The sequence below is a fragment of the Impatiens glandulifera genome, chromosome 3 (assembly GCF_907164915.1).
Source record: "Impatiens glandulifera chromosome 3, dImpGla2.1, whole genome shotgun sequence".
Lineage (NCBI taxonomy): Eukaryota > Viridiplantae > Streptophyta > Magnoliopsida > Ericales > Balsaminaceae > Impatiens > Impatiens glandulifera.
Genome location: NC_061864.1, coordinates 65,299,178 through 65,326,435, shown reverse-complemented (window position 1 = coordinate 65,326,435; position 27,258 = coordinate 65,299,178). Strand labels below are relative to the sequence as shown.

General features: G+C 28.8%; 2 protein-coding genes across 2 annotated transcripts; both read left to right on the top strand.

Annotated features, from left to right (window-relative positions):
* Positions 1-4,231: 4,231 nt before the first annotated feature.
* LOC124932562 (ankyrin repeat-containing protein ITN1-like) lies at positions 4,232-6,440 on the top strand. The gene is made up of 2 exons (XM_047473212.1): positions 4,232-4,837; positions 5,504-6,440. Exons 1-2 carry the CDS (start codon positions 4,253-4,255, stop codon positions 6,317-6,319), a joined length of 1,401 nt encoding a protein of 466 aa, XP_047329168.1. The 5' UTR covers positions 4,232-4,252; the 3' UTR covers positions 6,320-6,440.
* Positions 6,441-10,531: 4,091 nt separating this feature from the next.
* LOC124931521 (lysine histidine transporter-like 8) lies at positions 10,532-16,798 on the top strand. Its single transcript, XM_047472002.1, has 5 exons — positions 10,532-11,012; positions 11,175-11,308; positions 15,483-15,934; positions 16,011-16,142; positions 16,226-16,798. The coding sequence occupies exons 1-5, from the start codon at positions 10,630-10,632 to the stop codon at positions 16,712-16,714; spliced, it is 1,590 nt and encodes a 529-aa protein (XP_047327958.1). The 5' UTR covers positions 10,532-10,629; the 3' UTR covers positions 16,715-16,798.
* Positions 16,799-27,258: the final 10,460 nt, after the last annotated feature.

Below are 27,258 nucleotides of genomic sequence, written 5' to 3'. Positions count from 1 at the left end.
TCTTTGACAAAAGGCTAACTCCATTCTTGAAAGAAAAAGAAGGTTCCGGACGTCTGCCCAAGACCCACACTTCAAGCCTTGTACCATACCACCTAAACTCCGCTATATCTTGGTCATCTCGAGTTGCCTTAGGATTTTCCCCGGCCAACTCAGGGGCCTTTTCAAGTAGTCCTACCGGTAAGAAAGGAAATAGGTTCTTGGTTTTGGTGGCTTAGCCCGTTGAGTCTTTACTTGGGAGCAGTCCCCTTGTGTAGGAGTGCTCGTGCTGTCTAGTAGTCGTTCGCAGGTGAAGTAGTGAATGAAAGTCGAAGATTGAGCTAATTCGTCTAAGGCAGTCAACTGAAAATATTTCACGAACTCTATCAAAGGTAAAATCGAGGGACTGAATCTTATTTGCTGAATGTATGATCATACTTGGGAAACTTACTCTTTTTGCACGATTGTAGGCGGACAACAAGTCGAAATTGGGGACTAATTCGTTGGACATTAACTGAATCAGCCCTTGACTGCCCTAGGCTACACTCGCTACAATCCTCTTATCTTAACAGGGGCATTAATTGAAACAATAAATGCTTTTTTTTCGCTTGCCTTAATAGGCCTGCTGCTGGGCTGTGTACATCAGCCCGTCACATCCTTCTATTTTCGGGCTTAGCTTCTTTGTTTTCCAACTAACCGCCAAGGAGTGTGAATCGTGTTCGAAGGCATCAAAAATATAAGTATTAGCCTAAATAGTTAAATGTTTGTACTTATTTTGTTAGGTTGCGAGTTCGAAACATACCTATAACATTTTTAATTTTATTTTTAACCGTTTTAAGTTTATGGGCGGGTCAACCCACAATTCGGCCAAAGTATCCATTTACTCTCACATATATATCCAAATTAACCACAACTCTCGACCCGACAATCCGAATACTTTGAAAATTAAGTATTATATATATGAGATTTTTTATTTTTATAAAAAAGTTTATTTACATCTATAGTAATAAAATACAAATTATAAATATAATCATCTATAATCACTTTAAGTGAGGTTATCTTAAAATAAGAAATTAAGAAATAAAGAGACAATACACGACTAAACTAAGGGCTAATTAATCTCAACTTATTGACGCGATCTTATTAAGCTTATTCGCAAGTACGTTTGATATTATTGCAAGTACGTTTGATATTATCCCAACTTATTTAATCGTTAAGTTTAGATATGTTTATTCAGCTTATACATTCAGATTATTTATTTTTTATATTTATAATATTATTTAATAATTAATATTATATATAATGTTATATATATTTATTAATTTAATTTTAAATATTAATAAATGATTTAAATTAAAAAATAATATATTTGAAAATAAATTATATTAATATACTAATTTTTATAAAATTTTGTTAATATATAATTTTAAATATTAATAAATAAGTTAAATTAAAAAATAATATATTTTAGAATAAATAATATGAATATATTAAATTTTATAAATATATTTAATATAAATATGATATAAAATATATATAAATATCTAATAATATTCTTATTTGAAAATCTACTTTTTCTTTATTTTCATTTTCATTTCCATTTTTATTATTATAGTGTCATATAAGTTGATTATAATCCATAAGAAAAGTAATTTATTATTATTATATATTTTTTCACCTTTTCATACTCTCTTCCATCTAACTCAATCTTTCTATTATCAATTTATTTTTGGACACTTTCACCCTCTTCCTATCATCATTTATTTCGGTTAAGCTTGATTTATTTCAATTGTATATTATAATAGATACTTTTAAATAATTAATTAAAACTAGATTGATTTTTAAAATTATAATTATAAATTTTAAAAAGTGTGTATTTATATTTCATATTTTATTTAATTATTTTATATATTAAGATACTTATATTATAAATAATAAATAAAAATAAATTTAAATGTATGTTTTATTATTAGAATAATTTTATATAAATATATAAAAGTATTAGAAATTAGAAATAGATGAGAGAATAAATAAAATAATTAGTAATAGATTAAATAGATGAAAGAGAATGAATAAAATAATAAAAAATGAATAAAATAGATAAAGAAGAATGAATAAAAAAAATATTTAAAGATGTTGAGAAAGAAAAACACTTATATTATAAACTTAAATGTTGAAGATGAAAGTAAATAGAAAATTGAGTTTAACCATAAGATGTGATTATAATTTTTTGCGTGAATTTATTACGCAGAATTACTGTAGCAACTTATTGTGCAAACGTCCAAACGTAACGTTTAAATGTTGAATCAAACAAGGCCTAAATGTTTTTTTATTTATTTGAAATTTAAATAGATAAAATTAAAATTATATAGTAGATACTCATCACTAAAATATGTCATGATGTTCTCATTATTACACACTATTAATTAAAAAATAAAATTTAAGATAGGCTATTGTTACATATTTTTGACATCATCGCATGGGTTAGTTCGATGTTACTCGTATATGTAGTGTTTATATTCACTAAAAGAACGCCATATGTAAAAAAAAAAAATTAACAAATAAGAGAAATAATATTTCACTAATGTACATATGTTACTTCATGAGTGAGATACCTACTTGTAGTGGTAACAGCGAATTAATCATGCAATGAGACACGAGTGTATTCCAAACCTATTTTATAATTATAAAATTTGTATTTTGTTATTGATATGAAATACAAATAAAATCATTTGCACTCTTAATTTTAATAATTTTTAAAAGTGAATTAGAATGATAATAATAAAATACTAATTTAAGATATAAATATTTAATTAAAAAAATCAACAAATTTGTGTGTTTGCAATTTCATATGTCCCTACGCACTCAAACAACAATTATATCAAAACATTTTATTTGCTATTATTGCACTCCTCCACTACTAATATGATGAGTTGGATTTGAAAATGATATATATTGAAATAATGTGGATGGTGAGGAGACTTAATAATTTTTCTTTGTCCTACTAATTTGTCAATATATATTTATATATTCTTTTAGTTAACTTATATATATATATATTAGAGTAATAATAGGGAAAATGATCTCATTAATCAAATAATCAAAGATAATAAATAAATCAAATAAAATATTAGTGAAATAATTTGTTGAGATTGTGTGTTAAGAAGGAAGATTGAAACTGAAAAAAAAATTCATTTCTTTTAATTTCAAAATTTTATTTATAACTATATATTTCTGTAAAGACAAATTCTACACTAACCCAATAAATATATATATATATATATATATATATATATATATATATATATATATATATATATATATATATATATATATATATATATATTATAAAGGATCAAATTGTCAAACTGAAATTTCTTATTGAAATTTTTTAGTGTGTCAATTGGAGTTTTAAAGATTTTTGTTGTAATAATTCTTTTCTAAAATTTATTTGTCAAATGAATTATATTAATATTTTATTTATAAATGTTACTTATAACTTTCACACTAAAATGTGCAATTTAATGTATTCATTGAAAAGCCTAAAAAGCTTAAACTTTATCAAAATAATGTTTGCTTTTAAGTAGTTTTAAGTAGAGTGATAAGTGTGCGTAAATATGTCTTTTTAAAATATTTGATATATTATGAATAATGACAATGGTCAACAAATCTGAAACATTAAAAAAATAAAATAAAAGAATAATGACAATGGTCAACAAATCTGAAACATTAAAAAAATAAAATAAAAGTAAATAAAAATCAAAATATTAACCAGTAAAAATCAATATATTAAGCTTAATTTCAAAGTGTCTGGACGATTGGGTCGAGAACTATGGTTAATTTGGATATATATATATATATATATATGAAAGTATACGAATACTTGGATCGAATTGTGGGTCGAATTGTGGGTTGACCGCCATAAATTTAAAACGATTAAAAATAAAAATGATATAAGTATATATTTTTGAACTAAAATAAATTTAATTTTTTTTCTACAAGTTCTTTCAAGTTATTCTTTTTAAAATATCTTTAAACTAAAAAAAAGAAAAGTGAAAATGAGATATATTTTAGTATTTTCATTTATAAATGGAATAATTTAAGGGTTGAAATCTAACTTTAATTAGTAATTGCTACGTATACAACATTTAAAACTATTATTCCCAATTTGGCCTTTGTTTGTTATGTTGTTTTATTGTTTATCATTCTTCTTATAAATATTGCTCCATCTTTTCCTTGTTTAGAGAGATATATAGATATAATTCAATATTCATAGATGGAGATAAAACAAGGAAAAGATCAAAGACTATTTGATGCTGCAAAGGAAGGCAATGTTGCCTCTTTGAATAGGCTAATCCAAGAGGACCCTCTCATACTAGATCCTTACACCATCTATACTTTTCACGAAACCCCTTTACACTTGGCTTCTATGTTTGGGCACTTGGACTTTGTCAAATCGATTCTAGCTCTCAAGCCTGAGTTGGCTAAGGAGCTCGATTCGCGAAGCTTGACACCTCTCCATCTTGCATCAGCCAAAGGGTACATAGAAATCGTGAAATCTTTGCTACAAGTAAACAAAAACATGTGTTTTGCACTTGATCAGAACGGGATGAATCCATTACACTTGGCAGCAACAAAGGGTCGTGTCAATGTTTTAAGAAAGCTCGTTGAGGCTGAACCGGAGGCAGCTAGGGTCAAACTAGATGAGGGAGACACAATCTTGCATATTTGTGTGGAGAATAACAAGATGGAGGCTTTGGAAATGTTGGTGCAAAGGGTTGGGGATAAAGAGTTTTTGAATTCATTTGATGCTCATGGTAATACTATTCTACATTTGGCTGTGGCTAATAAGCAACTTGAGGTAGGATATTAATGCAATTTCATCTATTCATTTTGAAAATCATTATTCAATTCGGTGGACTTTATTACATAATAAGGACAAACTTGTGGACTTAATTACATTAATAAGAACAAACCATTCAAGTTTTCACTTTAAAAAAATTAGCAAACTTTAACTTTAGTTTTGGATATTTTTTTATTAAGAATTGAACAACTGAGAAATTAAAATTAATCCTTGTCAAAAACGGTAAAGATAATTGGCCAATTCAATAAGATTTGTAATGTTTTTTTTTACCTACAACTTTTTATATTTTATATATTATTGACCTTTTAAATAAAATTATAATAAAAAGAAATTGATTATTTAGGATAGTTTCTATCTAAATAATCAAAGAAGAAAAAGTCAATGAATTTCATATGAAGTTAATCACATATATAATTTATTGAAAGATAGATGTCTTTTTGTTCTTATTTTCATATTTTGTGTATTAAATAATTCGTTATATTTTATTATATTTAAAATATTTAAAAAATAATAAGAATAAAAAAAATGTAGTTACATTGATTAAAAACTACATTAATAAAGTAAGATCAATCAATTTGATTCATAAAATTCTTCTTCAAAATAGTAATAATTATATTTAACAATGAATCCTTTTATGACAATATTTTGTCATATGATATGCAGATTGTAAGATTTTTGGTTGGTAACACCAATATAGAGGTTACCACACAAAACTCCTTGGGCCTCACACCAATTGATATTTTATCTCATAGTAGAAGACATGTCAAAGACATGAGCATTTTCGAGTCTCTCCAATCTCGGGGAGTAGAAAACAATCAAGTTATTGGTTCCCATAATTCTCAGTTTTCGATTAAATCGACAAGCTTAAGAAAGAAAGACATGAATCCTGGTATACCAAGTGAATTAATGTTGTCTGATAAAGAGATAAAACGAGAATGGGTGAAAAGAAAAAAAGAATCTTTAATGGTGGTTGCCTCTCTAATTGCCACAATGGGTTTCCAAGCTGGAATATACCCTCCTGGCGGTGTTTGGCAAGAGGACAATGATGGGCACACTGCGGGATTATCTGTACTGAAAGACAAAAACAAGGATAGCTATATGATATTTTTAATATCGAATACAATAGGATTCACATCATCTGTGAGTGTGATATTCATGTCGATAAGTGGATTACCCTTTCGGAATAAATTGATCATGTGGCTACTCATGATGATCTTATGGGTGGCAATCACTGCCACTGGTTTTACTTACATGGTGGCATTGTTTTTCTCCACCAGTAATAAAGGCAAAGATATACTTAATGACACTGACACTAAGGGTGGAGATATTCTATTTTATGCTGTAACTGCTTGGATGGGGTTGATGGTCCTTCTTTTCGTCGCGCACACAATTCGCTTAATTTATATTATTATGTCGAGGAGACCAACAGTTGGGAATAAAAACAAGAAGATGAGTGATCATAGAGTCATTCAAGTTTGATATATATCTTTCATCATCTTACTATATATGAAGAGTGTTCAAATTATTTGATCAATTACTTGATAGATTAAGTTGATGTTTTATTTCACTATGTATTATCAATGTTACTATCCAATGTCACAAAACAAATTATTGTGTTTGATATAATAAGTTATTGTTATAGAGTGTATATTCAATTTATATTTAACTACATAATATTATTACGATTTTCTTCTCCTTGGACAGTAACATTGATAATACATAGTGAAATAAAACATCAACTTAATCTATTATACTTTTCCATGACTCTAACTAATCGATCACGAGAGCTCGGGAAAGTTCGTTGTCCAAGCAACCGAATAAAAAAAAAGACAAAATACGCTCCAAATTATAGGCTGTCTAGAAAGGCAAAGACAAAGTTATAGGCTATCCAGAAAGCCAAGGCACGGCCTAATATCAAGGTCCAATTCATTACTCATATTGAATTAATAATTATGATTAATCATTTAGCATATATAGTAATGTCACCTCGATCGCTTGATCTGCTGTGTAATCGTGTTTCGATTGTTTTCTTAAGTATTAGTTAACTCTAACTGTTAGAACTAAGTAGAAAAACCGATCAAATCCTCGATCTGTATCGAGCATATATCAGTAAATGTTCGTCAAACGTTTGGCATTGTTCTTGAGACACTAATTGAAAAGAATTTTCTAAACTGCAGACATTAGATAAAGCTTTTAAAGAAAGATCTATGGACTGAATGAAAAAGACTCACTTTAAAAAAATTGAAATTTTAATATATTAAATAACTTAATTGTTCAAAATTTCATTTAAAAAAAAACTTATTACATATATAACCAAATACAATCCAAACAAATTTTGAGTCTTCTAAAATAAATAGGTTCTCCTTCTCCCTTTTAATTTGTTTTAGTTTTTGTTGTGTTAGTAATTTTTTTTTTTCATTTTAAGTTATATATAATCTTTTGTTTAAATTCATTTCTAGTCTTTTAAGACTTGCTTAGTATTTAAAAAAAAGTTGTTTTGTTTTATATCCTTCCATCAAAATGAATGAATAAAAAACACTTACCAAGTAATCAAATTGATAATTATTTGTATACTTACCTCAATTTCTACTTTATAAATGTCATCAATAGAGGACAAGCTTTCAAATTTGATTGTCCTTCTAAGAATATTTCTATAAAAGATGACTTGTTTATTTTAGCTAGCAAATCACAAAAATCAATTATAATAAGGTCAAATTTTATGTTATTTTATGATGTGAGAGATTTCAATTTCTTAACTTAGACATGGGAGGTCAATTCCAGAATATGATTAAATTAAGCTTAAAACTAAAATTATACAATTTTGTAAATAAATGAAATCTATAAACAAGATTTTTTAGACACCCACCCATTAGCATACATCATTGATGACAATTAGTAAAAAAAATAAAAGTAACATCATTCTTGATGTCATCATATATAGGTCATGAACAACTTTGGGTGTACATTTTAATAAACTAATGCTATAACTCAATAATTCAACTTTAATTTATATCATAACTTTTATTTAAAGGAAACTTCTAAATAAATGAGATTCATTTTCATAAAAAGTTAATTACATCCATAGTAATAAAATACAAAAATATAAATATATTCATCTATATCACTTTAAGTTGAGGTTATCTTAAAGTAAATAAACAAAAAAATAAAATAAAGAGACAATACACAACAAAACTAAAGATTTTTTCTATCTGAAATTTAAATAAAAAATTAAATTATATTGTAGATAGTCATATCTAAAATAAGTCATGATGTTCTCATTATTACACACTATTTAAAAAATAAAATTTAAGAAAGGCTTTTGTGACATCATTCTTTATGTCATCACATGCAATGAGCCATCACATGCAATGAACCAACCTATTTTATAATCATAAAATTTGTGTTTTGTTATTGTTATTAAATACAAATAAAATCATTTTCACTCTTAATTTTAATAATTTTTAAAATTGAACTAGAATGATAATTATAAACATAATAAAATACTAATTTAAGATATAAATATTTAATTAATAAAATCAGCAAATTTATGTGTTTGCAATTGCATATATGTCCCTACGCACTCAAACAACGTACAATTATATGAAAACATTTTATGTGCTATTATTCCACGCCTCCACTACTTAAAAGTATTTGTTTTATTTGATGTGTTGGATTTGAAAATGAGATTTTATTGAAATAACGTGGAGGGTGAAGAGACTTGATAACTAAAGAATAAAATTAAAAAAAAATATTTCTTTTTTTCTTCATTAATAATTTCTCTTTTTATTATTTATTAATTTGTCAATATATATTTATATATTAAAAATATATATTATAGTTTTTAAGTAAAAAAAGATAATAAATTAAATATAATATTATTGAGGCAAATTGTTGAGATTGTGTTTTGAGAAGGAAGATTACAAATGGAAAAAAAAAATCATTTCTTTTAATTTCACAATTTTCTCTGTAACTAGTTATTTATTTATTGACAAATTGTACACTAATACAATATATATTATTAAAGGATAGAATTGTCAAATTTAAGTTTCTTAGTGTGTGAGTTGAAATTTTAAAGATTTCGTTGTAATAATTCTTAATTTTCTAAAATTTGATTATTAAATTAATGACATAAATATTTTATTTATAAATATCATTTAAATAATAATAGTTCATCATTTTTATAATAGAAAAAAAGTCTCAAACCGAGGTTTTAAAGAATATATCTGCAATGTAATTATCCATTGAAAAACCTTAACTTTATTAAAATAATGATTGTTTTAGTGATAAGTGTTTGCGTAAATATATATATATATATAATTTTAAAATATTTTATATATTATGAAAAATGAAAATGATTAACAAAATTGAAACATTAAAAAATAAAATAAAAATAAATAAAAATTAACCAACACAAAGTTCTTAATATATGAATCATAATTATATGGAATTTCCAAAACTATCATTAAAAAACGTCATAATTATTAAGGTGTATTAGTTATATATTAATTATTTTATTCGTAACTTATACTTTTATCAAAATTTTGATATAAAAAAATCAATAATTTCCCATAATTTGAATTCAGTATACCTGATTTTTGTATAACTTAATTTCGGTGGTATAGAGTAGCAGTATTATATCTTTAACACAAAACAATAATAAATGCAAGAATCTAATTTTTGAAATAAAAATTAAAGTACAAATATTTATAATTTTATTAATCATTATTTATTTCTTTATAACTTTTATATACATTTTTAATTTATAAATATTATTTGGTATAAAATAATATATCGAAATTTTGAAAATTTGATATCTAATTTATCGTACCAATAATTTCGGTATCGATATTGGTATTAAACTTAACATTTTTTTTCAATTTATCCAAAAATCGATATTTTGCAAAAATCGACATTTTCGATCTAACGATAATATTTATAATTTTCTCCCCTTCTAACGATAATTTTCTCCCCTTCTAATAATAATATCAATTATCCCTACCTATACAAATAAATGTTCACTCTCTTAGTGGAATGTCAATTATAACTTTCCAAAAGCAAATTATTTTTGTTAGGTTTAAGATAAAATTAGATTCAATAACATTTATAATCATATGTAGTGCTATTCTATAGCCCTACCTAGTTTCTCAATGGGACATGATGTTTGCAGTGACATATATCTGCCTGTATTATCACATGCTAATTAAATTGGTGTAATTGCCATAATAACAATATTAATAATATAAGAACTCCTATCTTACTTGACTATATTATTTCTTTTTGTCAAATTAATGTTACACTTTGGACCGACAATTATATAATTATTTATGATAATTATTAAGTGGCCGAGATTGAATATTCTATGATATTTATTAAGTGGCCGAGATTGAATATTCGATTCATCCATTCATTAGATAATGAAGTCACAAAAAATTTAATGTTTCAGATCCAAACTATAAAACAAAAGATTCTACAAAAAGTTAAAAAAAGCTTTTGTTTGATTGAAGGAACTATATATCTCACCACTAATAAATGAAAAAATAAATAAATAAAAGAGAAGCACAATCATGAAAAGTTATATGACACTTTAATTTATGATTAATAACAAATTTATATGAATTTTTTATTATATTATTTAACTACAATGATTATATGGTTGCACTATTACCCACCAAACAAATTATTATATAATTATTCCAATTTTCAGTATCCTTCCATTCCAGATCTCTAGCTCCCATCCTATAAATATATTCTCAAGTCAAATTAAACTCTCACAACTAAATTTTTCAATCATGGAAGATCATATAGTGCAAATGACGAGTACTGATAATCCAACAACAGACATTGCCGCCGTCATAGAAACCCCAAAAGATGATAAGCTGCCACAATTGTTGTCTGTTTCAGGTCGATCTTCATTTGGTGGAATACAATCTGTGTCGGAAACTCCAAACGGTTCCTTCAGGGCGGTTACCACCCCGGTTTTGAAGGCGGTGAGGAGCATGAGGGTGTACTTGGAAGAAGTGGGGCAGCTAACGAAGCTCCACCCGCATGAAGCATGGCTACCAATTACCGAGTCAAGAAATGGGAACGCTTATTATGCAGCTTTTCATACTCTTAGCTCCGGTATCGGATTTCAGGCTCTCGTTCTTCCCTTGGCTTTCACCGCGCTTGGCTGGTAATTTATTTTGTGTTTGTAATATTTTTAGAAACTCAAAGACAAAAGTTTGAGAATCTTAGTTTTTACGGTCTACCACTTAGTTATACTAAGTGAGTTTTCATAGTACTATAGAATAATCATAATATTGAAATGGAACTGAATTTTTGGTGGGTGGTGCAGGACATGGGGTATATTGAGTCTTTGTTTGGCGTTTGTATGGCAAATGTATACATTATGGTTATTGATTGAGCTTCATGAGGCGGTTAATGGTGTTCGATTCAGTCGGTATCTTCAGCTTGCCATGGCAGCTTTCGGTTAGTAACCTCTCATAATTTTAATAACATTCTGTTACGTGCGGCTCATCAAAAACCTCGGTCCTAAAATATTTCATGCATCTATCTCTCGGCCCAAGTGTGCATATGGGCCCGTTTATGTTTTTTATGGAATAATTCTGTTTTGTTTACTTTCTCTTTTATCTTTCTTTGAAACCGAATTCTGTTATGTTGGAAGTTTGTTGTAACCGAATACTCTTGGGTAAATCAGCCTCTTTAAATGGTGATGCCCACCCCACTTTTTGGGGCTATGAATTGAATATTTTGGAACTTGGTGTTTAAGTTATCTCTCGGCCCTCCTCCGCCTTCTTGGACCGCTAGGTGTGATCTAGTGGTATTTCTCTCCTCCCCCTCGGCTCTTCTCTCCTTAACCTCGAATTCTCCTCTAATTCTATATCCGCTGCGCTAGAGTGTTGAATTCCAGCATCAAGAACCCGTTTCTTGAATTAAAGAACTTGAAAGGCTCGGCCATAATTAAAAATCCTAACATCTTGGTATCAGAGCTGACCGATTCTCAACATGGTAGAAACTCGCCAGCAATCGGAAATGGATGCGCTCAAGACCCTGATTGAAAACTTGTCCCAGCAAACAGCAGCAATGCAAGCTGCCATAGACCATAGATTTGATGTGGCCGAAGAAAGAATGGCGGCCCTTGAGAGCGGGGCATCTGGAAACGTGCAAGAACCCCGCCACAGACCCTATGAAGATAATTCTTGCCACGGTCCTTCATCATTTAGGCCCCCGCACCCTGGCCAGAACCGCGACCAACACTATGCTCCTCCTACTCGGCTAACCAAGGTCGATTTTCCTCGGTTTGATGGGTCGGATGTCGAAGGCTGGCTAATTTCTGCCGAGCAATTTTTCAGAGTGGACAAAACTAAGGATGCCACGAAATTAGAAATCGCCCCCATTCATTTTTCTGGAGAAGCAAGAATGTGGTACGGGTCATATCTTCAAAACCGAAATCATATGGAGGCCCTATCTTGGGCCGTGTTCAAGAGAGACCTTATGACTCAATTCGGGCCATCTATACATGATACACCAATGAGACAGCTAATGAACTTAAAACAGGTTGGGTCGGTTCAAGAATATAATCTCCGGTACATGTCGATCTCTCAAAAGTTATTACATATGCCAAGGGACTACGTCATTGATTGTTATTTGTCCGGTCTAAGGGAAGAAATTGCAAACTGCATTAGGCTGCGATTTCCAGATTCTTTAAACGAAGCAATGGCCATGGCTAAAGTCCAAGAAGCAACATATCGGTCCTTAATGAGCAGTGGTAACTTGTACAGCGCTGAAGCATCATTGCTGCCCACGCCATCCAATACCAACACAGCCGGGCCGAGCACCAATACTGACTTCAAGAATTCATCGTATGGGTCCTCTTCCAATGCAAACCAGGGCCATGTTAAGCAATTAGACTCAGCCTCAATGGATGAAAAGCGAAAGAAGGGTCTATGCTATTCTTGCAATGAAAAATGGCAACCAAACCATAGGTGTAAATCCAAGTTATTCATGGTTTCGGCCAATCAAGAAGATCAAGAACCTGACCAAGAACCTGTTTTGGATGATTTTCCTTCATTGCTCGGCTCAAGGGATGAACCAGCCATATCCTTACATGCCCTGACCGGGTCTAAAGCCTTCCAAACGCTCCAGATTCTTGGCAAAATTGGGAACCTGCCGGTGGTGATCTTGATCGACACAGGCAGCACCCATAATTTTATCAATAGCAGGATTTTGGAGAAAATAGACCACAAAAGCATAGCAACCCAGGTACAATCGGTTAGAGTGGTTGATGGATCTAATGTTTTATGTTCTAGTGTTTGCAAGGACTTGAAATGGTCGATGGAAGGCAATGAATACCAAACAGAAATGAAGGTAATTTCCATGGACGGATATGATATTGTGCTGGGAATTGAATGGCTGATTACTCTAGGCCCGTCTTCTTGGGACTTTGAAAAGCTGACCCTATCTTATGATAAGCAAGATAGAACCACGGTCCTTAAAGGGATTCCTCGGTCGCAGGCCAGTTTGATGCATGGAAACCAGCTGGAAAAGACCTTAGATGAATATAATGTTGCTGCCAAAATGCAAGTAAAGAGTAAGACCGAAGGCCAAACTGTTTCACTAGCTGCAATGACTTTGGAAGATATTCCTAATGATCTAATTAGAAGCTATGGCTCATTTGATGCTGCTGTTATGCTGGTTCGGGAAAAAGACTTGGCATGGATTTTTGAGCCAAGTATGGAGTTTAATCGAAGTTGTAAGAAATTATTTTTGCACCAGGCGCTGGGGACATTGCAGCAACCAAGGCCAGCTCTAAACACTGAAAAACTCGACCTTGGGTGCACAGAAATTCTAGACAGGGGCGGAGTGGCAAGCGACCCAGCAGCGCGAAGGACCGCAAGGACCCGGCCAGTTCCACTACTGAAGCGATTCTGCCGAATGTTTTTTGTGAAAATACGGTCTTATGCTGCGACTTTTGCTGAATGTGCCGAAGCCCGACCGAAGCAATAGTTTTGAAGTTGAAGATGCATATTAGAGGCTGACCAGTCCACGTTCTTTTCGTCGAGGGCGACGAATCTCGAAGGGGGGGATTATGTTACGTGCGGCTCATCAAAAACCTCGGTCCTAAAATATTTCATGCATCTATCTCTCGGCCCAAGTGTGCATATGGGCCCGTTTATGTTTTTTATGGAATAATTCTGTTTTGTTTACTTTCTCTTTTATCTTTCTTTGAAACCGAATTCTGTTATGTTGGAAGTTTGTTGTAACCGAATACTCTTGGGTAAATCAGCCTCTTTAAATGGTGATGCCCACCCCACTTTTTGGGGCTATGAATTGAATATTTTGGAACTTGGTGTTTAAGTTATCTCTCGGCCCTCCTCCGCCTTCTTGGACCGCTAGGTGTGATCTAGTGGTATTTCTCTCCTCCCCCTCGGCTCTTCTCTCCTTAACCTCGAATTCTCCTCTAATTCTATATCCGCTGCGCTAGAGTGTTGAATTCCAGCATCAAGAACCCGTTTCTTGAATTAAAGAACTTGAAAGGCTCGGCCATAATTAAAAATCCTAACACATTCTTGCATTTTATAATCGAGTTATGAGATTGTTTAACTTCTTTCAAACAGTTAGACTCGTATGTTTTCAAATATCATCTATATTCAATACCAAATTGTTATATGAATTATGAGCCCACGAAATTCCAATTATCAAAATTTTAATAATTTAAAATATTTTTCTAAAGGGACAAAACGCGTTTTGTTATTATAACATATAATTTCGCTTTCCTAATTAATTCGACACGTTTATAAATAAAATAATAATTATATACGTTTTGGATGTATTAATTTTTGTGAGTATTTTTTCGAGATCTACCAATTTTAGTTTGTTAAGTTGATTTGTATGTTCTAAAAAAATATTTGAAAAAATTTGAATATAGATATATTTGATATTTATTTTCTATAAAATTTTAAAACGACATAAATTTGTGTATAATTTATCAATTTTGACGTATTTATGTTTTAAAGTAAGTATATTTTTTTTGAGATATACGTGTTTCAATCTATCGAATTTAGTTTGAATGTTTTAAAAAATGCGTCATATGTGAGAATAAATAAAAAAAGATAAAATAAGGTTGATATATATATGTTTTTACAAATATTATAAATTAGTTAAGAAAGAAAAATAAAATTCTAAAGTAAAAAAACAAAGTTCATTAAGAAGAATTAATATGATAGAAACATTAAGTGAGAATCGAACATGTAACATTTTAATATCTTAGAACAAGTTCTTCAATCGTTACAACCCACTAACCCAACAAATTCATTAGTTTGAGAAACTCACCTGAATAAAATTTTGATAATTATAACCCGTAATTTAAACTTCAAATCCCAATTGATAAAAAAAGTTGGACCTCAAATAACAATCAAATAAATATTCTTTTGTTATATATATATCACTAATAATGTATGTTATTATCATTCATAATATATTATGAGTTCTTGCATGTGTTTTACCCTTCATTTTTTTTTTCAAGTATTGATAATTAATATCTCATAAAAGAAATTAATTATTGTGTTTGACTGCTATAAGTTATAAATTAAAATATATGAAAGTTAATTAATGGGGTATATTATATTATATTATTAATTAGGTGAAAAAAGAGGGAAATTACTGGCTCTGTTACCGACCATGTATCTATCAGGAGGAGCCTGTGTAGCCCTAATAATGATAGGAGGTGGAACCACTAAGATCTTATACGACGTCGTTTGCGACACCTCTTCCTCCTCCACCTCTTCCTCCTGCCAAAATCTCCACCGTCTCTCCACCCTCGAGTGGTACGTCGTCTTCACCGTCGCCGCCGCCTTATTGGCTCAACTCCCCAATCTCAACTCAATCGCCGGAGTTTCTCTCATCGGAGCAATCTCCGCCGTCACTTACTGTACTCTCATATGGGTTCTCTCTATTTCCAAACAACGAATCGCCGGAGTTTCCTACGGTCTGCCGGATAATACTTCAAATGTTGCCAGGCTTCGAGATGTGTTGAATGCATTGGGAATTATTGCTTTCGCTTTCAGAGGTCACAATCTTGTTCTTGAAATTCAGGTATTTACAATTTCTATTCTTGAAATCCAAAACCCAATTCAGATTCATATTCATATTCATATTCAATTCATTGCAGGGTACAATGCCGTCTAGTTTGAAAAACCCATCTCGTGTATCAATGTGGAAAGGAGTGAAATTCTCTTATTTGATTATTGCTTTCTGTTTATTTCCACTTGCAATTGGAGGCTATTGGGCATATGGGGAACTGGTAATCATTACTATTTGCGAATTATTTAGAGGAGAACCCGTAATCTTTGATCTCTTATATAAGTTTTTGAAATGAAATTGCAGATACCATCACAAGGAGGGATGTTAACAGCCTTACACAAATACCATAAACATGATACATCAAAGTTCATTCTAGGACTGACCAGTCTTCTAGTGGTTATTCACTGTTTAATGTCTTTCCAAATTTATGCCATGCCGGTTTTTGACAAGTTAGAATCCAAATACACTATCAGCATTCACAAGCCCTGTCCATGGTGGATTCGATCAGGGTTTCGATTCTTCTTCGCTGGGTTAGCTTTCTTTGTCTCGATTGCGCTTCCTTTTCTTCAGAGCTTGGCTGGATTGATAGGTGGTTTAGCATTGCCAGTTACAATGGCTTATCCATGTTTGATGTGGGTTATGATTAAGAAACCTGATAGGTATAGTTTGATGTGGGTTATTAATTGGGGTTTGGGTGGGTTAGGAATAATTCTTAGTTTTCTTGTGGTTTTTGGAGCTATATGGACTATTGTTACTGATGGAATTGAAGTTCATTTCTTTAAACCTCAATGATCTAGCTCTAGCTAGCTAGATTGAAGACATCATCATGTGTATATATATATATAAGAGAATGAAGCATGTTTTTTTTTTGGAGTACTTAATTTCTTATAAAGATGATTCTTTTTTAAATAATTAGTTATTATTAATTTAAATAAAGAATTACATAATTCAAATTAATTTATAAAAAAAAAATAAAAAAATTAAATAAGAATATTGAAGTTAAATAATATAATAATCTCATATTTTTTTAGATGACTCATAATATCTCGAACTATGAGAAATATAAATCGAACAAACTGATTGAACAGTGTCTAAAATGATTTTTTATCAAATATTTCATGCGAGAATAAAAATTATCAAAATTGACAATTAATAAACAACCTAACAAATATGTTTTTATGTCAAATTATAACTAATCATTTAATTATTTAGTAAAAATGGTAAAAAACTTGTAAAAACATGAAGATAGACTCTAATTCAAAGATAAATTAGAATAAATTTATTTAGAAAATGAAAAAAAAATGATAATTATCTCAATTACTACTAAGAAAAGGAATAAGCTTAATTTGAAAAATAATAATTAAGACAATCAGATTTGAATAATCAACCATCCATCCACCGATTGATTGACATATTATTCGAATTAATTATAGATGATTTTTTAAAAAATAAATGAATTTTTTTAATAATGTTGTATCTATTTGAAAACGCTTCTAAATATATATACAGAAGTGTTTTCAAATAAATACAATATTATTAAGATTTTTCATTTGTTTTTTAAAAATATTTTCAAAATATGTTTCTAGTTAAGTTTGTTATGAACATTAGTTACATAAAATATAATTTTTTTTTGGATAGATAGTATAAAAATATTAAATATCTAAATATGTTATCTTGAAATATATTCTTATTGTTATTAGGATTATTTTTTTTTTTATCTTTATGAATATTTTTGTAAACGTCTAATCTCTAGACTATTTTTTATATATATTGTGTGTTATCTATTGTCATTTACTTCTTAACGGTGATGATCTTATATTTTTTTTAAAATACAATTAACTAAACTATAGTTAATGAACTCTAATAAATTATATCATCTCAATTTAATTCATAGTCCTTATTCGTATTTTAATAATATAAATATATAACACTTTTGAATAAAAAAAATATTTTTGAAAAAATATTTAAAATATGATTTTTTTTTGTTTCAAATTAAAAGTCTAAGGTTCCTAAAAAAAATGAAACTTTATAATTATATTATTATGATAATTTAAAAAATAAAATTTATATTCAAAGACAAAGATATCAATTAAAACATAATTTGGGTGAAACAGATTTTCCATATTAAGCCGTTTTAAAAAAAAAATAGATTTATAAATCTTTTAATTCAAATTTTATATATTATATAAAATTAATAGATATTCATAATTAGATGTGTATTTATTTTCTTTGGTAATATATATATATATATATATATATATATATATATATATATATATATATATATATATATATATTCCAAACAAGATTGTCAATGCTCCTTTCATGAAGTTTGAGGGTTCCCAAAAGAAACAAATTATACTCATAAATATACACTACATAACAATAAATTTATTTATACTAAATAAACAAGAGTATAAATATGTCTTGCTCACTCTCAAACATAATAATTTGTTTTTATGTAACATTCGACTAGAGCGGGATATCATCCATAAATGACCGTATTCGACTCGGATAAATTGTATTAGACTTTCAATTGTGTCGTGTCGTGTCTCAATCTTATGCGTGTTGTGTCGTGTCTTGACCCACTCAAAATATTAAGATCCACGTGCTCTTTCGTGTTGTGTTAATTCGTGTTGTGCTAACTCGGATTTAAATTCGCATTTCGTATTATTTTGATTAGAGTTTTGAACTAATTATTTCGTGTCGATGCCCGTTTTCATGTGTATCATGTCGTGTCTTAAAAACTCATATTAATTATTTATATATATATATATATATATTAAATATATTGTTACTAAAAATTATAAAATATAATTATTAATTAATTAATTTATTTTAATTTAAAAAATTTAAATTAATTTAATGAGCTAAAAATATAATTTAAATATCAATTATTTAAAAAATATTTTTTAACTTACAAATAATTATTCAAATAAAATTAGATAATAATTTATAAAATTAAATAATTTATCAATTTATTGAGAACATAAATATATTTAGAAAGACGGTTAGTTTGAGGATATTAATGTAAATGTGGATAATTTGAAGAAAAAAATGGAAAAATGATGTGAGTAATTTAAGAAAGGAAATGGAAAATGTGGGTAAAAATTAAAATAAATTTCTAGTTGACATATTTATAAATATATATTATTATATTATAATTTAATAGAAAGGTTGGTATAAATTATAAATATATATTATTATATTAGTAAAATTAAATTATTATTTAATGTATTAATAATTATTAAAATTATAAAATAATTTTAAATTTATAAAAATTTAATAAAGTAATAAAATTAATATTAGAGAGAATTATTAGAAAACTGATATCTTTCTAGTCATATAATTTATTTATTTTATTTTAATTCTTATTATTTAAGTTAATATTTTAATTTAGTATGTTTAGTTTTAATTATATATTACATTTATAAAATTAAATAATTTATTTAAATGAAAATGTAAATAGATTTAGATAAAATGTTAATGTTAAGTTGAGTATTTAGGTCATGTGACTAATTGTGTTTATGTAGTTTCGTGTGTATACTCGTACTCATGTTGTGTTTATATTCGTGTCATGTTTATACTCGTGTCATGTCCGTATAGACTCGTGACCGTGTTACGATCGTATATATATTCATAATCGTGTTGTGATCGTGTCGTCTCGTGTTTGTGTCGTGTCCAATCCACGACCCGAGTGATATAATATCGTATCGTGTCATCCATACTAATATCATGTTAGATCGTGCCGGTTCGTGTTGATCGAACCCATTGCCCAACTCTACATTGAACAACATTGATAATAATTAGTACATAATAAAATAAAACATCAACTTAATTTAACAAGTTGATCAAATAATATTAACACCCTTCTTGAAAGATATATATCAAACTTAAATGACTTTATGATCTTAATTACAATGTAAGTTAAGCAGATTGTGTGTGCGAGGAAAAGAAGGGCCATCAACCCTTCCAAAGAACCTCTATAAATATCGAAATATTTACATCTCAATGTTACCCTTTAGGGTGAAGAAATAAAATATAAGTGTCTTTATTAGAGTAGAAAAGCAATGTTACCATGTAAGTAAAACCAGTAACCACATGAGTAATTTATTCATAAAGGGTAATCCACTTATTAATATGAATATCACACTTAGAGATATTGTGAATCCTATTGTATTTCGAAATAAAAAATACCTTATAATAATCCTTAGTTTTGTCATTCAATATGGATAATCCCGTAGTGTGCTCATTCGTGTCGTTTTGCCAAACACCACCAGGAGGGTATATTCTGGCCTGAAAACCCATCGTGACTATTAAAGAGACCACTACCATTAAAGAGTTCTTTTTTTCAACACATTCTCGTTTGATTTGTTTATTAGATAACATTAATTCACTTGGTTTACAAGGTTTTCAATCTAATTCGAGGTTAAGGAGCAATAACTTGATTGTTTTCTATTCGCCGAGATTAGAGAGACTCAAAACATGACTTTTGCTATGAGATTAAAAATCAATTTGTGTGAGGTAGTGTTGAGAAATAGGTTGAATCAACACGAACCGACACGATTCAACACGATATTAGTACAGAATGATACAATATAATATTATATCACTCGAGTCGTGGGTCGGCCATGACGCAAACACGAGACAACACGATCACGACACGATTATGGGTTTATACGATTGTAACACGGTCACGAGTCGACACAGACTCAACACGAGTATAGACATGACACGAGCACGAGTATACACACGAAACGACATAAACATAATTAGTCATATGACCTAAGCTACTCAACTTTGCATTAACATTTTTTTCTAAATCTATTACATTCTCATTTAATTAATAAATTATTTAATTTTATAAATATAATATATAATTAAAACTAAACATACTAAATTAAAATATTAACTTAATTTTTAAAACCACTCATTTGTTCTATAAATTAACATTTTTTTTATATATTAATATTTTTAAATGAGATAGTAAATATTAACCAAACAAATATGACGCCGGCTTACTAATTTATCCAATCTAGTTAAAAAATATATATTTTTAAAATAATTAAATGATGATATTAAAAAAATAATTTGTTATAACACAGTAAATAAAAAAAAAAAATTTAAAAATTGATCCATACCTGTAGCTATACACTTATTCATGTTGATAAGATCAAACTTATCTGTTTCTTAAATGAAATGATTAATTTTAATTTTTCAGATTCAATTCTTAATAGACATTCTAAATTAAACATAAAAGTTGAAAGTTTTTGTCAAATTTTTAAAATAAAAAAATTAGAAATGTGAAACTTTAATGGTGTGTTCTTATTATGTAATTAAGTCCACAAGATTAATGTAGAATAGTATTACCATGAGCATTAATTAAATGAATTCACAAACTCTTTATCCCAAACACTTTGCACCAACATCTTCAAAGCCTCCATCCTGTCATTCTCCACACAAATATGCAAGATTGTATCTCCCCCATCTAGTTTGACCCTAGCTGCCTCCGCTTCAGCCTCAACGAGAACCTTTGTTGTTGCCAAGTGTAATGGATTCATACCGTTCTAATCAAGTGCAAAACACATGTTTTTGTTTACTTGCAACAAAGATTTCACGATTTCTATGTACCTTTGGCTGATGCAAGATGGATAGATGTCAAGCTTCGCAAATCGAGCTCCTTAGCCAACTCAGGCTTGAAAGGTAGAATCGAATTAACGAATTCCAAGTTCCTAAACATATAAGTCAAGTGTAAAGGAATCTTGTGAAAAGTATGGATGGTGTAGTGATATAGTATTAGAGGGTTCTCTTGGATTAACCTAGAGCTGTGCATCGAGCATAAACGGTCGTATTCGAGTTTGACAAGTTGTGTTAGACTTTCAATTGTGTCATGTTGTGTCTCAATCTTATGCGTGTCCTGTTGTGTCTTGACTCACTAAAAAATTATGATCCACAGACTATTTTGTGTCGTGTTAATTCGTGTTCACGAGTTTATTTGTGTCATGGTAACTCGTGTTTAAATTTATGTTTCATGTTTTTCCGATTAGAGTTTCGACCTAATCGTCTCGTATCAGTGCTCGTTTTCATGCGTGTCATGTCGTGTCTTGAAACTCATATTCATTATATTATATTTTAATTTATATTATTTAAGTTAATATTTTAATTTAATATGTTTAGTTTTAATTATATATATTACATTTATAAAATTAAATAATTTATTAATTGAATAAGAATCTAATATATTTAGAGAAAATGTTAATGTAAAGTTGAGTAGCTTAGGTCATGTTGTGTTTAAGTTGTTTCGTGTGTATACTCGTGCTCGTATTGTGTCCGTGTCGTATAAATTCATAATCGTGTCGTCTCCTGCTTGTGTCGTGTCCAATCCACGACCCGAGTGAAAATATTATATTGTGTTGTTCCGTACTAATATCGTGTCGGTTCATATTGATACAACACATTGCTCAACTCTAGACTAGCCTATCCAAAGAGTCAACATTGCCTTCTTTTTGCAAACATCATATAGTCTTTTCACTCTTCCTTGTTCTATATCCATCTATTAATTATATTTATATATTTCTAAGCAAGGAAAAGATGTAGCAATATTTAGACATGTATGATAATGATAAAAAATAAAACAACACAAAAGACAAAAAGAACAATGATTTGTAAAACTCACCAATATAACAATTGAGAATAATACATTGAAGTCATATAAGTCAGGCTTAGACCAATTTGATCTTGAGTTAAAGAAAAAAATAAATAAATAATGTTTTCTTTTCACTTCAATTATCAAATAATTTAATTATAAATCAAAATACAAATATATATATATATATATATATATATATATAGGTCCTTCTATTTTTTTTTAAATAAAAAAAATATTTTTATAAAATATTAAAATAAGTTGTTAGATGTATTTATTTACTCTAATACATTTGTTGTTATTTTGTAATTGTTACACATTAAAAATAAAATAAGTTGTTAGATGTATTACTTTACTCTGAAACTTGTCTCGTGTTTGTGTCGTGTCTCATCCACGATCCGAGTGAGATAATATCATATTGTATCGTCCGTACTAATATCATGTTAAATCGTGTCGGTTCGTGTTGATCAAACCCATTGCCCAACTCTACATTGAACATCATTGATGATAATTAGTACATAATAAAATAAAACATCAACTTAACTTAACAAGTTGATCAAATAATATTATATATCAAACTTAAATGACTCTATGATCTTGGTTACAATGTAAGTTAAGCGGATTGTGTGTGCGAGGAAATGAAGGGCCATCAACCCATCCAAAGAACCGCTATAAATATCGAAATATTTACATGTCAATGTTACCTTTGGGGTGAAGAAATAAAATATAAGTGTCTTTATTAGAGTAGAAAAGCAATGCCACCATGTAAGTAAAACCAGTAGCCACATGAGTAATTTATTCATAAAGGGTAATCCACTTATCAATATGAATATCACACTTAGAGATATTGTGAATCCAATTGTATTTTGAAATCAAAAATACCTTATAATAATCCTTAGTTTTGTCATTCAATATGTATAATCCCGTAGTGTGCTCATTCGTGTCGTTTTGCCAAACACCACCAGGAGGGTATATTCTGGCCTGAAAACCCATCGTGGCTATTAAAGAGGCCACTACCATTAAAGAGTTCTTTTTTTTTTCCACATATTCTCGTCGTTTGACCTGTTAATTAGATAACATTAATTTACTTGGTTTACAAGGTTTCATGTCTCTCCTTCAGAAGTTTTTCAATCTAATCCCAGGTTAAAGAGAAATAACTTGATTGTTTTATATTTCCCGAGATTAAATTATATATAATTAGTTTTAATTATATATATTACATTTATAAAATTAAATAATTTATTAATTGAATAAGAATCTAATATATTTAGAGAAAATGTTAATGTAAAGTTGAGTAGCTTAGGTCATGTTGTGTTTAAGTTGTTTCGTGTGTATACTCGTGCTCGTATTGTGTCCGTGTCGTATAAATTCATAATCGTGTCGTCTCCTGCTTGTGTCGTGTCCAATCCACGACCCGGGTGAAAATATTATATTGTGTTGTTCCGTACTAATATCGTGTCGGTTCATATTGATACAACACATTGCTCAACTCTAGACTAGCCTATCCAAAGAGTCAACATTGCCTTCTTTTTGCAAACATCATATAGTCTTTTCTCTCTTCCTTGTTCTATATCCATCTATTAATTATATCTATATATTTCTAAGCAAGGAAAAGATGTAGCAATATTTAGACATGTATGATAATGATAAAAAATAAAACAACACAAATGACAAAAAGAACAATGATTTGTAAAACTCACCAATATAACAATTGAGAATAATACATTGAAGTCATATAAGTCAGGCTTAGACCAATTTGATCTTGAGTTAAAGAAAAAATAAATAAATAATGTTTTCTTTTCACTTCAATTATCAAATAATTTAATTATAAATCAAAATACAAATATATATATATATATATATATATATATATATATATATATATATATATATATATATATATATATATATGTCCTCCTAATTTTTTTTAAATAAAAAAAATATTTTTATAAAATATTAAAATAAGTTGTTAGATGTATTTATTTACTCTAATACATTTGTTGTTATTTTGTAATTGTTACACATTAAAAATAAAATAAGTTGTTAGATGTATTACTTTACTCTGAAACTTGTCTCGTGTTTGTGTCGTGTCTCATCCACGATCCGAGTGAGATAATATCGTATCGTGTCGTCCGTACTAATATCATGTTAAATCGTGTCGGTTCGTGTTGATCAAACCCATTGCCCAACTCTACATTGAACATCATTGATGATAATTAGTACATAATAAAATAAAACATCAACTTAATTTAACAAGTTGGTCAAATAATATTATATATCAAACTTAAATGACTCTATGATCTTGGTTACAATGTAAGTTAAGCCAGTAGCCACATGAGTAATTTATTCATAAAGGGTAATCCATTTATCAATATGAATATCACACTTAGAGATATTGTGAATCCAATTGTATTTTGAAATCAAAAATACCTTATAATAATCCTTAGTTTTGTCATTCAATATGTATAATCCCGTAGTGTGCTCATTCGTGTCGTTTTGCCAAACACCACCAGGAGGGTATATTCTGGCCTGAAAACCCATCGTGGCTATTAAAGAGGCCACTATCATTAAAGAGTTCTTTTTTTCCACATATTCTCGTCGTTTGATCTGTTAATTAGATAACATTAATTTACTTGGTTTACAAGGTTTCATGTCTCTCCTTCAGAAGTTTTTCAATCTAATCCGAGGTTAAAGAGAAATAACTTGATTGTTTTATATTTCCCGAGATTAGAGAGACTCAAAACATGACTTTTTATATGAGATAAAAAATCAATTTGTGTGAGATAGAGTTGAGCAATGAGTTGAATCAACACGAACCGACACGATTCAACACGATATTAGTACGGAATGACACAGTAAGATATTATATCACTCGGGTCGTGGGACCATGACACAAACACGAGACAACACGATCAAGACACAATTATGAGTTTATACGATCGTAACACGGTCACGAGTCGACACAGACTCGACACGAGTATAGAATGACACGAGCACGAGTATACACATGAAACGACATAAACATAATTAGTCATATGACCTAATTTACTCAATTTTGCATTAACATTTTTTCTAAATTTATTACATTCTCATTCAATAATAAATTATTTAATTTTATAAATATAATATATAATTAAAACTAAATATACTAAATTAAAATATCTTTTTGTATATATATATATATAAATTTGAACTGCATTTTTAAAACCCCTCATTTGTTCTATAAATTAACATTTTGTTTATATATTAATATTTTTAAATGAGGTTGTAAATATTAACCAAATAAATATGACGTCATAATAATATGCCGGATTACTAATTTATCCGATTGTTAAAAAAATATATATTTATAAAATAATTAAATGATGATATTAAAAAGAATAACTTGTTACGTTACAAAAATAAAATATTAAAAAGTATGTTCAGTAAATAACAAAAAAATAAATAAAAAAAATTGATCCATACCTGTTGCTATACTTATCATGTAGTGAGACTTATTCATGATGTTAAGATCAAACTTATCTGTTTCTTAAATGAAATGATAATTTTAATTTAAATTTTTCAACATTCTAAATTAAACTTAAAAGTCGAAAGTTTGTGTCAAATTTTTAAAATTAAAAAAATAAAAATGTGAAACTTTAATGGTTTGTCCTTATTATGTAATTAAGTCTAATGTAGAATAGTATTACCATGAGCATTAATTAAATGAATTCACAAACTCTTTATCCCCAACACTTTGCACCAACATCTTCAAATCCTCCATCCTGTCATTCTCCACACAAATATGCAAGATTGTATCTCCCCATCTAGTTTGACCCTAGCTGCCTCCGGTTCAGCCTCAACTTGAACGTTTGTTGCTGCCAAGTGTAATGGATTCATACCGTTCTAATCAAGTGCAAAATACATGTTTTTGTTTACTTGCAGCAAAGATTTCACGATTTCTATGTACCTTTGGCTGAAGCAAGATGAAGAGATGTCAAGCTTCGCAAATCGAGTTCATTAGCCAACTCAGGCTTGAGAGATAGAATCGATTTAACGAATTCCAAGTGCCCAAACATATAAGTCAAGTATAAAGGAGTTTTGCGAAAAGTATGGATGGTGTAGTGATCTACTTGAGAGGGTCCTCTTGAATTAACCTAGGGCTGTGCATCGTGCATAAACAGTCGTATTTAAGTCGGACAAGTCGTGTTAGACTTTCAATTGTGTCGTGTTGTGTTTCAATCTTATGCGTGTCGTGTCGTGTCTTGACTCACTCAAAAAATTATGACCTGTTGGAATTTTTAAACTAATTCTATAAATTCCATTAATGAATGGAAATTAGAATGTGGGTAATAAAATTAAATCAAATTCACATGAAATTCAAACGTGAATTAAATGGTGAAATTTGATCCAAATGTTTGAATTAATTAATTTAAATTAATTAATTAAAATGCCTTGATGACCAATTAACAAAATGTTGTTAATTTATAGCGTGACTTACATGAGTTTGTTATTATTATTAATTGTTATGATAATTTAATATTATTATTAACATATTAAAAAAACCATGTAACGTGAGTATTGCAAAATAAATGTCTTCATTAATTTTGGCAAACAATTACCCTTCATTAAGAAGAAATATTAAGGCAAATGAAGAGGCAAACAATGCCAACCGTTGGATCAATTGATGATTTAATTAACTGTTTATTAT